Genomic DNA, 14,864 nt, shown 5'->3' on the forward strand with positions numbered 1-14,864 from the left:
CTGGGTAACTATCTGCCCTGTCTTTTCTATTTAATCTCCAAGGATGAGCCTAGTATTGAAGCGAACAACTGAAGCCAGAAACCAGATAGCAAAGGATACAATTCTTAACAAGCGAGATTTATATAATTAATTACTAACAAATAATTCCTGTAGCAAAATAGCAGAAGCAACTCTTAACAGAAGCACATAGCAAAAGTTAGATTGATTCATGTCACTATGTCCCTTAAACATAACGTTTATCCCCTCCTTGAATTTGGTTTTTAAAAGGCATTCCTTTTATTTAAACCAAAAGGAACAGGGGAGGCACAGAAGTGGCAAAAGTGTTAAAGGGTGGAAAGAAAGAGTGGAGAAGGTGGTAAGAATTGGAGAACAAATATAGAGAAGGGGAAGAAACAGTGGGGAGAAAATACAAGAGATCCCACTCTGTTCCAAGATATTCATCCAATCATTTTATTGGGAGTCATTGATAAACTATTGTTAATAAACAAATAAAATAAATATGAATAAACATGTAAATATGTTTCCACAGTCCCAAGGTAATCATTTTGAAAGCAGGCATAATCCATCTAGGCAAGATTCATCTTGTACCAGTATTGGCAGTGCTCAATGTTGTCCAGTGTTGAGGCTGACACTTTGGAAGAATGTAAATGGAACTTTGAAAAATCAGATGTTACAAAATTATCAGGTTTCCCAGGAGCCTTTCCTCTAAAGCAAGTTGGGAGAAGCAATAATAACATGCCTCTCTTAAGGTGAGGAATAAGAGGAAATGAAATCCTTCCTAGAAAAGACACTGGATCAGGTAAAACCAATCACCAGAATCCTTGGATGTGCTGGCAACTACCTTTTCAGTTGGTGGGTTGGAGGCTTGGAGAATGAAAATGGGTATAATCGAGCTAAGATTCCAGACATTATTCCAGTAATCCAGTAGTCTCCTGGTCTGTAGTAATGGAACCACTCCTTTTCTTCTATTATCACATTTAATGGACATTTCATCAGCATACAGGCACAGGGAATATGTGACAGAAGCAGAAAGAGCTGTATTTGCTGCTGCAGCAACATTTCACCTATACAGTATTCTGCAGGAGATCCTTCCTATAGTTCTTTTTTCAGGACAGAATTAAATCTCAGAGATCACACAAAGACCACAATTGCAGTGAAGAAAGTCCACTTTGGCTCAGATTTGGAAGAGCTATCTTCAATTTCAGACTGCAGCAGTACATGCCCAGCTTTACCCCAAACTCTGATCCCACCACTGCTTTACAAAGCAGATAATCACATAAACCTTGTTCAAAGGAGAATAAATAATCATAATTATTTTAATAATTAGAATGGGAATTGGGAGCCAGAATTGCCACAGAAGTGTGCCACTGAAGAAGAGATTTGCTTGACTCAGGAGAATAATCCTAATTTAAGAGTCAAGAGAGAAAATTCAGGGAAACTTTATTGTTTTTGGTCTTCAAACTTATTCTTGAGATTCTAAAGATTAAAATGTGGAAAAACAGTTCAAGACTCTTGAACTAGACAGTGGGCCATTATAATTCCTTCTTATTGTGTCTGGTGTGGATGAGCCATTTTCCTCAATGAAGGTTAGATACTCCAGAATGGTTAACTGCATATCATGACATATTGAACAACTTATTGGAGACCACCGTTAAATGTCTCGTATCTTTCAAAATGTAGAAGACTATTAATCTTCATGGTTATACAGAAGATCTAGTCAAAATTCCCTGGGGCTTTAACCTGAAACAATGGCCCATTACTGAGATCTTCGTGATAGCAATAGCAAGTACAGACTCATAGACCACCGCATAGTGCTTTTACAACCATGTCTATGTGGTTTACAGAGTCAACATATTTTCCCCAACAATCTGGGTAATCACTTTATGACTTTGGAAGGATGGAAGGCTGAGTCAACCTTCAGCCAGTGAGAATTTTCCAAATTGCAAGCAGCCGGCAGGCAGCAGAAATAGCATGCAATACTGCATTCTAACCACTGTGCTTCCTCCTCCCCCTGATGTGATGACATTTGCTACCTCTTACATAAGGTATCTAGTAGGGAACCAAGAGATGATGCTATATGAGTGCAATAACACAATGGCTGAAGATGAAGGATTAAACAAAATTTGAGGACCTGAGCTCAGGGGCCTATGTTAAATAATGCTACTGGTAGAGAAAGGAACGGCACACTGGTAGTGGCCTCCAGATTGTTCAATTTGTGCGCGGCTGCTATGGCTGCTAGGGAACCAAGAGATGATGCTATATGAGTGCAATAACACAATGGCTGAAAATGAAGGATAAAACAAAATTTGAGGACCTGAGCACAGAGGCCAATGTTAAATAATATACAGCAGTTGTAGGTTGCTACTGGTAGAGAAAGGGACGGCACACTGGTAGTGGCCTCCAGATTGTTCAATTTGTGTGCGACTGCTATGGTGCCTGTCCTATAGGCGCCACCATCTTTTTAATTCATTATTTTTGTATTTTTGCTTCATGCGCATGCACAGAAGCAAAATCTTGTGAGGGATCACATGCGTGAGGTAGATTTCAATGGGTTTTTTGTTTTTCTGCATGTCAAAATTTCTTTCTTGCGTGCATCCCCTTGCAACATTTCAGTGCAGAAGCAAGTAAGTGCTGGGACATGCACACATAGCATATGCACACACAAGAGAACCAAGCAACCAATGAATAGAATAGAGGTCAAGAAAGAAAGCAGGAGTGAAACCAGGAGGATGTAGTTGAGTGCTTGATGGTTGATTATATTTATGGGAGTTTCTCGGTATTTAATGAAATTTCCCAGGATAAAGGCAGTAGTTAAGAATAAAGCAATGACAATAAGAGTCAGGATAATACCCCATATTTCTTTATAAGATAGGAACATTATGAGTTTATAGAAAGTTTTATTTTGCTTCATCTTGGGAATTCCCAACATCTGGACACTTTCCACAATGGGTTGCATCCGGAAAAAAACACAAGCAACCCACAAGTACCACAATTTTGTAATGTGCATAAAAATAACCTTAAAAATTTATTTCATTTTATTGTCACATTGCCTGGTCTTTTCTTAAAGGCTTGATTGAATTTTCTGCTGCACTAATCATTGCAAAGATATGATTCCCTTGCTCAGGAAGGTCTGTATACATTTCCAAAATAAATGTCTGGCTTCTAGGGCAATTTGTATGAGAAAAAAACCTGGGCAAATTAATACTTATTTTTATTTATTTATTTGTCCAATACACAATACATATTGAAGAGAATAGACATGTAGTAATACATATAAAGAAAAGGGTAGAAGAAAAGATATAAAAATAGAGGAGAAGATATATGAAAGGAAGAAAAGATATATGAGATAAAGGAGAGACAATTGGACAGGGGATGAAAGGCACACTAGTGCACTTGTGTACGCCCCTTACTGACCTCTTAGGAATCTGGAGAGGTCAACTGTGGAAAGTCTAACGGTAAAATGTTGGGTGTTACGGATTGACACTACTGAGTCTGGTAATGAGTTCCACGCTTTGACAACTCGATTGCTAAAGTCATATTTTTTACAGTCAAGTTTGGAGCGGTCAATATTAAGTTTGAATTTGTTGTGTGCTCTTGTGTTGTTGCGGTTGAAGCTGAAGTAGTCATTGATAGGCAGGACGTTGCAGCATATGATCTTGTGATTAGATTAGATCTTAGATTGTGTTTTAGGCGTCGTAGTTTTAAGCTTTCTAGACCCAGTATTTTTAGATTATTTTCATAGGGTATTCTGTTTTTAATGGAGGAGTGAAGGGCGCTTCTGGTGAAGTATCTTTGGACATTTTCGAGAGTGTTGATGTCCGCGATGTGGTATGGATTCCAGACAGATGAGCTGTATTCATGGATGGGTCTGGCAAAAAGTTTGTAGGCTCTGGTGAATAGTGTGAGATTGCCATAGCGTAGAGATTGGCAACATTGTTGCAGTGGGCTTTGGCACTTAGGTCATTTGATATTAATATCCCAAAGTCTTTTACTGAGTGGGGGTTAGCTGTGAGATTTTGTTTATTCAGTTTATATATGAGGTTCAGATTCTTTTTGCTGATGTGGAAGGTAGAGCATTTGTTGGATGATATTTGAAGTTGCCAGGTGTTAGACCAATCAGAGACAAAGTTGAGGTCTTTTTGGAGAGTAGATGTGTTATCCGTGGTGTTGAAAAGTTTTACATCATCGGCAAAAAGAACACAGTTGCTTGTGATGTGATCGCAGAGGTCGTTGATGTAGAGAATGAAGAGAGTAGGACCTAGTACGCTGCCCTGAGAAGGAACACCACTTTTGACAGGGACGGGGGTGGAAATGGCGCTTCCAATTTTGACAACTTGTTGCCTATTTGACAGGAATGTAGTAATCCAGCTGTGGAGGAATCCTGAGATGCCATAGAATTTGAGTTTTAGGAGTAGTTTGTTGTGGACCACTGAGTCGAAGGCTTTGCAAAAGTCAATATAAATTGCATCAATGGATTTTCCTTCATCTAGGTGGGTAGTCCATATGTTTTTGCAGTGAAGTAGTTGTAGGTTGCAGGATAATTTGTTTCTGAATCCAAATTGTTTGTTAGAGAGTAGGTTATTAGATTCTAAGTAAAGGGTGATAGATTGATTTATAATTGATTCCATGATTTTACATGAGATGCAGCATAGTGATATTGGTCTGTAGTTGTCAACGAGAGAAGGGTCTCCTTTTTTGAAGATAGGGATGACTACTGCTTTTGACCATAGTTTGGGGAGTGTGCTGGTCCTGAAGGATTTTTGGAAGATAATGCTTAGAGGTTCAGCTATAGGAGAAGAGAGCTTTTTTAGGAAGTATGCACAAAGACTGTCTGGTCTGACTGATAGGGAAGGTTTGAGGTCATGGATTGCTTTTTCAATGTGGTCTACAGTGAAGTCTATTTGGGTTAGGCTGTTGAGAGACTTTGAGGTGTGATTTGCATAGATGGGGGATGAGCCATTACTGTTAACAAACACAGAGCCAAAGAAAGAGTTGAAGAGGTTAGCTTTGGATGGATCATCGTGGTATTCTTTGTTGTTGGGTCCTACGAGAGGTGGAATAGGTCTAGAGTCATTGAGTTTGTTGTGAACAAAGTTGTAGAAGGCTCGGTTAGATTTGGTGCGAAGGAGATTTTCCTCTTGTTTGCTGTGATAGTTGAGACATTCTGCTTTTATTTGCTGGCATATACTTTTGTAGCTGCTTTTGAAGTTTGTTACTTGGCCATTATTGCTTTTACACCAGAGAGATCATTTTTTGGAATAGAATAGAATAGAATAGAATTCTTTATTGGCCAAGTTTGATTGGACACACAACAAATTTGTTTTGGTGCATATGCTATCAGCATACATAGGATACAAGCAACAAGTTACAGTCATACAGTCCTAAGTGAGAGAAAAAGAATGATAAGGAATAATGAGAAAAAAACAGTAGAAATAGAAATGCTGACCTAGTAAAAAGTTAGACAGTGTTGAGAGAATTATTTGTTTAGTAGAGTGATTGCTTTTGGGGGGGGGGGAACTGTTCTTGTTTCTAGTTGTCTTGGTGTGCAGTGCTCTATAGCGACATTTTGAGGGTAGGAGATGAAACAATTTGTGTCCAGGATGCAAGGGGTCAGTAAATATTTTCACTCCCCTCTTTTTGTCTTGTGCAGTATACATGTCCTCAATGGCAGGCAGGTTGGCAGCAATTGTTTTTTCTGTAGTTCTGATTATCCTCTGAAGTCTGTGTCAGTTTTGTTGAGTTGCAGAACCAAACCAGACAGTTATAGAGGTGCAGATGACAGACTCAATGATTCCTCTATAGGACTGTATCAGTAGCTCCTTGGGCTATTTGAACTTCCAAAGCTGGTGCAGATAAAGGTAAAGGTATAGGTAGTTATAGGGAAAGGGTTGGTCAGACATGATCAAGCTAAGGGGTGGTCTTCATCTTTCATTCACAAATGAAGGGCCAGGTTTGTCTGGAGATGCTTCCACGATCATGTCGTATAACCATACAATTGGACAGGGGATGAAAGGCACACTAGTGCACTTATGTACTCCCCTTACTGACCTCTTAGGAATCTGGTGAGGTCAACCATGGAAAGTCTAACGGTAAAATGTTGGGTGTTAGGGATTGACACTACTTAGTCTGGTAATGAGTTCCATGCTTTGACAACTCGATTGCTAAAGTCATATTTTTTACAGTACAATCAGAGCGGTTAATATTAAGTTTGAATCTGTTGCGTGCTCTTGTCGTAGTTTTAAGCTTTCTAGACCCAGTATTGCTAGACTATTTTCATAGGGTATTCTGTTTTGAATGGAGGAGTGAAGGGCTCTTCTGGTGAGGTATCTTTGGACATTTTCGAGAGTGTTGATGTCCAAGATGTGGTATGGATTCTAGACAGATGAGCTGTATTCAAGGATGGGTCTGGCAAAAGGTTTGTAGGCTCTGGTGAATAGTGTGAGATTGCCATAGCAGAAGCTGCGGAGGATCAGGTTAAAAACTGTAAAAGCCTTTTTGGCAATATTGTTGCAGTAGGCTTTGGCACTTAGGTCATTTGATATTAATGTCCCAAAGTCTTTTACTGAGTGGGGGTTAGCTGTGAGATTTTGTTTATTCAGTTTATATATGAGGTTCGGATTCTTTTTGCTGATGGGTAGAGCATTTGTTGGATGATATTTGAAGTTGCCAGGTGTTAGACCAATCAGAGACAAAGTTGAGGTCTTTTTGGAGAGTAGATGTGTTGTCGTTGGTGTTGAAAAGTTTTACATCATCGACAAAAAGAACACAGTTGCTTGTGATGTGATCGCAGAGGTCATTGATATTGGTCTGTAGTTGTCAACAAAAGAAGGGTCTCCATTTTTGAAAATAGGGATGACTACTGCTTTTGACCATAGTTTGGGGAGTGTGCTGGTCCTGAAGGAGTTTTGGAAGATAATGCTTAGAGGTTCAGCTATAGGAGAACAGAGCTTTTCTAGGAAGTATGCACAAAGACCGTCTGGTCCGACACCCAACAAGGGAGAAAACTAGAGGTTGACCTCTGAAACCCCCCCCCCCACTAACACCGACTGCAACCGACAGGAGAGGTATGAGGAGAACCACTGAAGAACAGTGCCTCCCACTCCCAACCTCTCCAGATGGTGCAGAAGGATACCGTGTTCGATGGTATCAAAAGCCACTGAGAGGTCAAGAAGCACCAGGACAGAGGACAAGCCCCTGTCCCAGGCCCACCAGAGATCATCCATCAATGCAACCAAAGCAGTTTCCATGCTGTAGCCGGGCCTGAATCCTGACTGTTGAGGGCCTAGATAATTGACTTCTTCCAAGGACCGCTGGAGCTGGAGTGCCACCACCTTCTCGACAACCTTCCCCATAAAGGGAAGGTTGGAGACTGGATGGTAGTTATTGAGAATGGCCGGGTCCAGGGAAGGCTTCTTGAGGAGGGGGCGCACAAGTGCCTCCTTGTAGGGAGCCAGAAATGACCCCCCCAAAGAAGCATTGACAATCTCCTGGACCCAACTCCATGTCACCTCCTTGCTTACCGAAACCAGCCAGGAGGGAGATGGATCCAGTACGCAGGTGGCAGAACTCACAGCTCCAATGGCCTTGTCCACTTCATCAGGTGTCAGATCAAAATTTTCCCAGACAGATGGACAAGGATTGGCCCAAGTCACCTAGACTGACTCGTTGTCAGTCAACTCTGTTATCCTATTGGAGTCTAGGTCTGCCCAGATCTGTGTGATTCATCAGCAAAACATGTGTTAAAATCCTCGGCACTACTCTGCAAGGGCTCCCCAACTCCCCCCTGGTTAAGAAGGTAGCGGGTAACCCTAAACAGAGTGGCCAGGTGAGATTCCGTTGATGCAAACAAGGCAGCATGATACGCGCATCTTGCCATCTTGAGCGCCACTTTGTAAGTCTTAATATGAGCTCTTACAAGTGTTCAATGGGATTCAAACTTACTCTTCCTCCATCGCTTCTCTAGACATCTCTTCTAGCGTTTCAACTCCCGGAGCTCTTCTGTAAACCAAGGAGCTCTCCGGGGTCTAGTGCCGCAGAGAGGTTGCAATGGCACAATCCGGTCAAGAGCCCCGGCTGCAGCCTTGTTCCAGGCTACAGCAAGAGATTCCGCCAAGCTGTGCATGAGAGCATCTGGAATAGCCCCAAGCACCCTGTGAAAACCCTCTGGATCCATCAGGCATCTGAGGCAGAACCACCTAGTCGGAACCATCAGGCATCTGGGGCGGAACCACCTAGGCAGAACCACCTAGTAATATACTGCTACCTCCCTTCTCCACTGCCCTGACATGCTTTCCTGCCTTTCACGTGGCCTTCCATTTGCCTGCTTTTGCAAGCTGGCATGTGTAAGGCAGGAAAGCATGTAGAGTCCTTCCCAGCCTCAAAGCTCCACACTCAAAGCCTCACTAGGGGCCTCTGCCCTCATTAAGGCCACGCAGGGAAGTTCCCTGGCACGGTTCAATTTTGGGATGACGGAAGGCCCAGGCACACCCTGCTCATGCGTTCCACATTTCCCACAACCCTCTTCCAGCATGAAATCATGTTCTACAGAATGTGTAGTGCTGGGACACCTGCTTGCAGGATGAGCAAGTGGCAAGTAGTGGACCAATACGGGAACATGGCCAGCCAGCCATTGCTGGGTGGCCATCGCTACTGGTCCACCTGATCCAGGTCAAAGCAGCAACATTTCACTCCCAGACCTGATCTGGGAACCTACCACCAGTTTTAAGAAGCAACTGTGAAATACCAGATTCACTTTCCCTAAAAAGTGAGGGAGTCTATTCTACTGTCATCGCTACTGCCATCACTAACAGTCCCCCAATCCACTCTGAACTGGGTCTGATCTGGGAGCCTATCACTGGCTTTAGCAAACTGCTGTGTAAAACCAGATAAACTTTCCTAAAAAGCGAGGGAGTCTAAGTTGTATTGTAACAAAATTGATCACTTTCACTGTGGAGAAAGGTCCTTGAACTTTGGTCCTATGAACATTTAGAGTCAGTTTAGTGTCAGGTTCCAAGTAATAAACTCGTAGCAAACAGGACTTCAAGACAAGAAGGATCCTCGAATATCAGTTTTATTGTACATATCATATAGGAATAGACTGGTTAAAACTGACTCTAAATGTTCCCACAATTTTAATCTAATTAAAAGTAAAAGCTTTTCTCCCCTTTCCAAAATGTCACATGGTCCAATCAATGGTGTCATCTGGTTGTCTGGTGACTTCACTCATTGTCCCTCTGTCCATCAGTAAAAATCTCATTGGTTTCCAAGAGACAGTATTTTGTTTTGGCTAGAAAATATCTCTATTTTCCCTTCCCTATCCCTCAGCTCCAGTGTGGCCACACTGAAGCATCAAAGTGGCCTCAGTCAGGTCAGCTTCAGGTTGACACTCACTCTTAAATGCTACAAACTGGGCAACTACTCTTGGAATATCTCATCCATTTCTACATCTAATTTAATATTGAGGAATTGGAAGGGGGGAATCAATGGAAACAAAAAGGAGAAGACTTACCTGCCATGGCTGTACAATCTGGGGTGATTGATGGTCTCCAACTTGCACTCTCTTTTTATTCCATCGGGAGGAAGAGGCAGCACTGAGGACCAAAGTCACAATTTGAATTATTTGAAAAATATTGGAGGAATCCTGAGAGAGGATTCTTGTAATCACATCATGGGGTGGGAATTCCCAGTTTTCCTTTTCTCTGCACTTTTTCCAAACTTTCTTAGATAACAAAGGACTGGAGTAAGAACATTGAAACGCTTCCTTTCCATACAATTGGATCATAGATGCATAAGAATTAAAGTCATAACATTGAGTCATTCTGTTTGTCTGGATAAGGAAGGAAAACAAAGCATATTTATTTTTGAGATCAACCCAGAAGTTAAAATTGTCTATACTGAATGGTGTCAAAGTTGTTGCAATCCACACCCTTCCCACAATGGATATATTTGTCATATCAATTTGTTGTAGTATTAGTGCTAACATTGCTGAGGCCTGAGAATCTAGTTGGCATACTATAATTTTTATTTGACTCTTGATAAGAGAAAAGAACATTTTTCTTTTTTCTTTTATGAGAGTTTCCCCAGCACTTGTCTGCACACTTGCTTCGGGGACAGTTCCTGAAAGGACAATGCAAATCCCATTTTTTAAGGCGAGAATTTCAAATTTTCTTTTGAATTTTTCTCCGCTTTCTTTGTCCTGAGAAAGGAGGCCGATCCATGTCCATTGGAAGTGCAGGAGCAGCTTGACAACTGCTGAGTAAGGAGGTTCATGGTTTGGGGTCATCCGATATGAAAAAGGGAAAGGATGATTTTTCTCAGCCATCTGGTTGATGACGCAATAGTTGATCTAAGATAAAAAAAGAAGGTATTGGTATTTTGTGCCAGTTTTGATGATAAAAGTCAGATGGTAAATCCCAGTTATCAAACAATAACTCTATGAATTTTGCTAGTTCCCTTGACGTTCTGTCCTTATCTGCTTTGGAATATAGCCTTTGGTGCGCCGAGAGACAAAAAGGAAGTTGTATGCTGTTTCCATATACCAGGCTGACTCCACAAAAAAGCAAATATAACCCTTCCCTGGTACAAGCTGATACAGAAGGTGAGCCTGATGATGGCAAATAAGACCAAACTAGATCTATAGTAGTCTCCCTTCCTTTTCATTATCAGCAAAAATATGTTACACTTATAGATTATATTTGTTGGCTATTAAAAAAAAACTTATCTGCCTTGGAATATGGCCCCTCGTGGGGCCAAGAGGCAAAAAGGAAGCTGTATGCTCCTTTCATATACCAGGGTGACTTGACAAAAAAAATCACCAGGTATTGGGGGATATGTGTGTATGTCTCTCTCTCTCTGTGTTTGTGTAATAACGGTTTTAACTGTTTTAATATTGGATTGTTATATGCTATTTTTATTACTGTTGTTCGCCGCCCAGAGTCTACGGAGAGGGGCGGCATACAAATGAATGAATGAGTGAATGAGTGAATGAATGAATGAATGAATGAATGAATGAATGAATGAATAAATAAATAAATAAATAAATAACTGTTACTTCTAGGTCCCAGGATATTCCCCTTTTTCCCTGGTCAATCCCTCCAGAATGGAGTGTGCCTTTTTTGGCTCTCCAACAAGAAAATTCAAGCTTCAGGAACAGAATTATGTTCCTCATTTCTCTATACAGTGACGTCACCACTAGAAGTTGTGTTTGTCTACGCATGCACTCGTTTGTGTTTGTGTATACATATTTTCATTATCAGCAAAAATATATTCACACACACATACAGAGAGAGACAATCTGAAAACTTGACAACATGGAATTAATTTCATTTGGCTTTATACCTGTGGAATTTTATAGAGGGTCAAGATGTTAGATATATGATCAAAGAGTTCAGAATCCACCTCTTCAAGAATAGCCAGCAGGTTCTTTTCTATTCCACATCTGTAGTTTGGGACATTCTCCTGCCCTGTAGACATCACATCCAGCATGGCTTCATATGTCATTCTTGCATTGAAAAAGGTCTCATAGATGTTATAGCCCAAGGTAATGTTGGGTAAGAGCCTTGAATTCTGGTTGACTTCATGAAGAGTAAGCAAGAAAGGCAGCATGTGGTAGATGTTCTCACTGCAACGTAAGAAATTTCATCATCTTTTCCCCCTCTATATCAATGATTTATGTGATCAACTTAAAACCAATTCCGTTCTTTTTGCCCAGGATGTAAATTTATTCAATTCTACGGATAATTCTGTTGCTTTACAAAGTGATCTCAACTATCTGTCCGAATGGTCATCTATTTGGCAACTTCTTATTTTGATTAATAAATGCTCTGTCTTACATATTGGTAAACATAATCAGAATGTCAAGTTTAAGCTAGGTGGCATTGATCTAGCAGATGATCCTCATCTTTTTAACAACCTAGGTGTAATTATCTCTGACAATTTATGCTCCAAATGTCACTGTAACAGCATGGCTAAAGCAGCCTAAAGAGTTGTAAACATAATTTTGTGAAGCTTTTTTTTTTTAAAAAAAAAAAACACCATTGTATTGCTAATTAGAACTTATAAAATCTATGTTAGATCAATTTAGAGTATTGTCCAGCTGTTTGAAATCCACACCATATACTGACATCAATACGATCAAACGGATTCCAAGTTACTTCACAAGTAAAGTTTTTACTTCTGTACATAGTAAAATTCCTTATGCTGCTAGGTTCAAAATTCTCTAGCAGATTGGATAACTTAGAACATGTGATCAGACCTATTACATACAAAATTATATGTAGTAATGTATTATCTGTAAATGACTTTTTCTATTTTAACTGCAATAATATTTATTATTTATTTATTTATTGGACTTGTATGCCACCCCTCTCCATGGACTCGGGGCGGCATGTAAGTACCTGTATATAATATGCATGCAGACAACCATTTTAAAATCCATGTAAATTGTTCTAACTTGACTTTTAAAAAATACCATTTCAGCTACGAATTTTCAATCACAAACCGACTTTTGTGGACTTTACTTCATACTTAAGTGGTCAGTAGAGGGAGGGTACATAAATTCACTAAAGTGCCTATCGTCCCTGTTGAGAATTTTTATTCTCTTATACTTGTTCAAAGTTTTCTAACAAATTTCAATAAATAAATAAATAAATAAGTAAATAAGTAAGTAATGTCATATTTACTGTAGTTTTATATCTATATAGTGCAGTCCCCAAAAGATAATCAGATATTCATTATTCAATTAAATTATTCAATTTATTTGGACTATGCAGGTGATAGACATTTTTAAAATTTCTTTGACAAGAACAATCTCATTGACAGCATTAGGAGCTTCTTGCTAAAAGAAATATCAGAGAGAGATGACAAGATTGTTATGTCAGGATCAAAGGAATCCTATCAAAATCACCAGAAATAATTCTGCCTATTATTTTCTCCACATTATGGCATGGGAGGAAAAATTACAAAAATTATTCTTATGGTTCAGTAGCCAGGCAAGGAAAATGGTTTTGCTTACCGAAGGTTTCTTACATTGTAACTGTGAGAAGATTTGTATCTTCACACGCCTCCAGAAGGTTTATAAGGGATGCTATCAAGTATATATTTTGTATGTTGTGATCATATGATTTTTTTTCTGTTATACCTTCTGGAGATGACTAATAGCTGGATTCAAGGGCCAGATATTACCTATCTAAAGATGGATATCTCTCCAATAAGCCTTTTTTAGACCTAGATATTTGCTGCAGAATATTCATGGCTTTAGAGTTATTGCTCTATAGTCTACAGTTAACTACAATTAATGTGATTCTTCTGTGATTAAACATTACCTAATCATATCATCTCCTGTTCTGTCCTAGCACTGAAGCCACAAATAACTTCACAACACACAAACGTTTAAACATGATCTGTTTTAGTCAGCAAAGCAACTTCCCATAATAACACAACAAGGCAGAATTCACTCTGTTCAACTCCCAGTTGTTAATTCCTATTTTATCAACTGGCTGAAGTCCAGGAGTTAGCAAAGTTCCTAGAAATTTGTCCTTGAAAACTTCAAGTCGAACTAAGAAAGCAAACTAGAGTCATTGAGCAGGCTATGAGCAGACATGTTTTCTGACAGGTTATCTACAGACAGTTTTTTTGAAGACTGGAACCACTGAAACAAAGATTCAAGCCACAATACGAGCTGGAAACAAAAAGCATGAAACTGGAGTCATGAATCAAGACGGGCATTGTTCCCTCCAATTAGCCTTAGGATGGTTAGGCGTAGGTTAAGTAGTTTTAAGAGCATGGCCAATTATTCTGCAGGTCTACTCATGAGTAGACCTTCACCAGAGCAAACCTTTTTGCATTTCTACAGTTCCTGTTGCTAAGCAGCCCTGTGTGCTCTTGCATACATGCAAAGGAGGAACACCTCCTTTCTCAACCCTAACAAGAGGCGCTGCATACTTCCAAAGGTTCTGGCTCCAAAGGCTGCAAGGCAGACCACAACACTCTCCCTTCTTTGAATTTTATACCTTTTATTTTGTATCCTTTTTATTTAAACGAAAAAGAACAGAGAAGCCACAAAAGTGGCAAATGTGTTAAAGGGTGGAAAGAAAGAGTGGAGAGGGTGGTAAGAATTATAGACTAAATGTAAGGAAGGGGAATAAATGATGGGGAGAAAATACATGAGATCGCCCTCTGTTCTAAGGTATTCATCCAATCACTTTACTGGGAGTCCCTGCTTAACTATTGTTCATAAATAAATAAATAAATAAATAAATAAATAAATAAATAAATGAATGAATGAATGAATGAATGAATGAATGAATGAATGAATGAATGAATGAATAAATAAATAAATAAATAAATAAATAAATAAATAAATAAATAAATAAATAAATAAATAAATAAATAAAATAAAATAAACATAAATTAATAAGATGTTGACTTTTTATAGTCCCCAGGCAATCATTTTGAAAGCCGGCAGAATCCATCACAGCAAGATTCATTGTGGGACAGTATTGACAGTGCCCAGTATTGCCAAGTGTTGAGTCTGACACTTTTGGAACAACTTAAAAAGAAACTTTGCAAAGTCAGGTTTAAAAAAAACCCATTATGTTCCCCTGGTGCTTTTCCAAATTTGGATGAGCAATAATGACTTGCCTTTCTCAAATTGAGGAATAGGAGAAATGAAATCATTCCTAGAAAAGACATTGGAGCAGGTAAAATCAATCAGCAGAATCTTTGTACATGCTGACATGGTGCAAGACCCAGATTGTGGGGTCAATTTGCTGGCTCTATTAAAAAGTGCTATTGCTAACTTGTTGTAAGCCACCCTGAGTCTAAGGAGAAGGGTGGCATAAAAATTGAATAAAATAAATAAATAA

General features: G+C 39.5%; 1 protein-coding gene across 1 annotated transcript in view; it reads right to left on the reverse strand.

Annotated features, from left to right (window-relative positions):
• LOC139159336 (vomeronasal type-2 receptor 26-like) overlaps window positions 1-11,604 on the reverse strand; it is a 30,149-nt gene extending 18,545 nt beyond the window's left edge. Inside the window, exons 1-4 of the mRNA XM_070736656.1 lie at window positions 11,338-11,604; window positions 10,099-10,345; window positions 9,509-9,590; window positions 8,404-8,567 (exon numbers count right to left, since the gene is read on the reverse strand). Of these exons, the coding sequence (XP_070592757.1) occupies window positions 8,404-8,567; window positions 9,509-9,590; window positions 10,099-10,345; window positions 11,338-11,604 (760 nt within the window). The remainder of the gene's footprint in view (window positions 1-8,403; window positions 8,568-9,508; window positions 9,591-10,098; window positions 10,346-11,337) is intronic.
• Between the last annotated feature and the right edge of the window lie 3,260 nt (window positions 11,605-14,864).

This window comes from Erythrolamprus reginae, chromosome 2 (genome assembly GCF_031021105.1).
Source record: "Erythrolamprus reginae isolate rEryReg1 chromosome 2, rEryReg1.hap1, whole genome shotgun sequence".
NCBI lineage: Eukaryota > Metazoa > Chordata > Lepidosauria > Squamata > Dipsadidae > Erythrolamprus > Erythrolamprus reginae.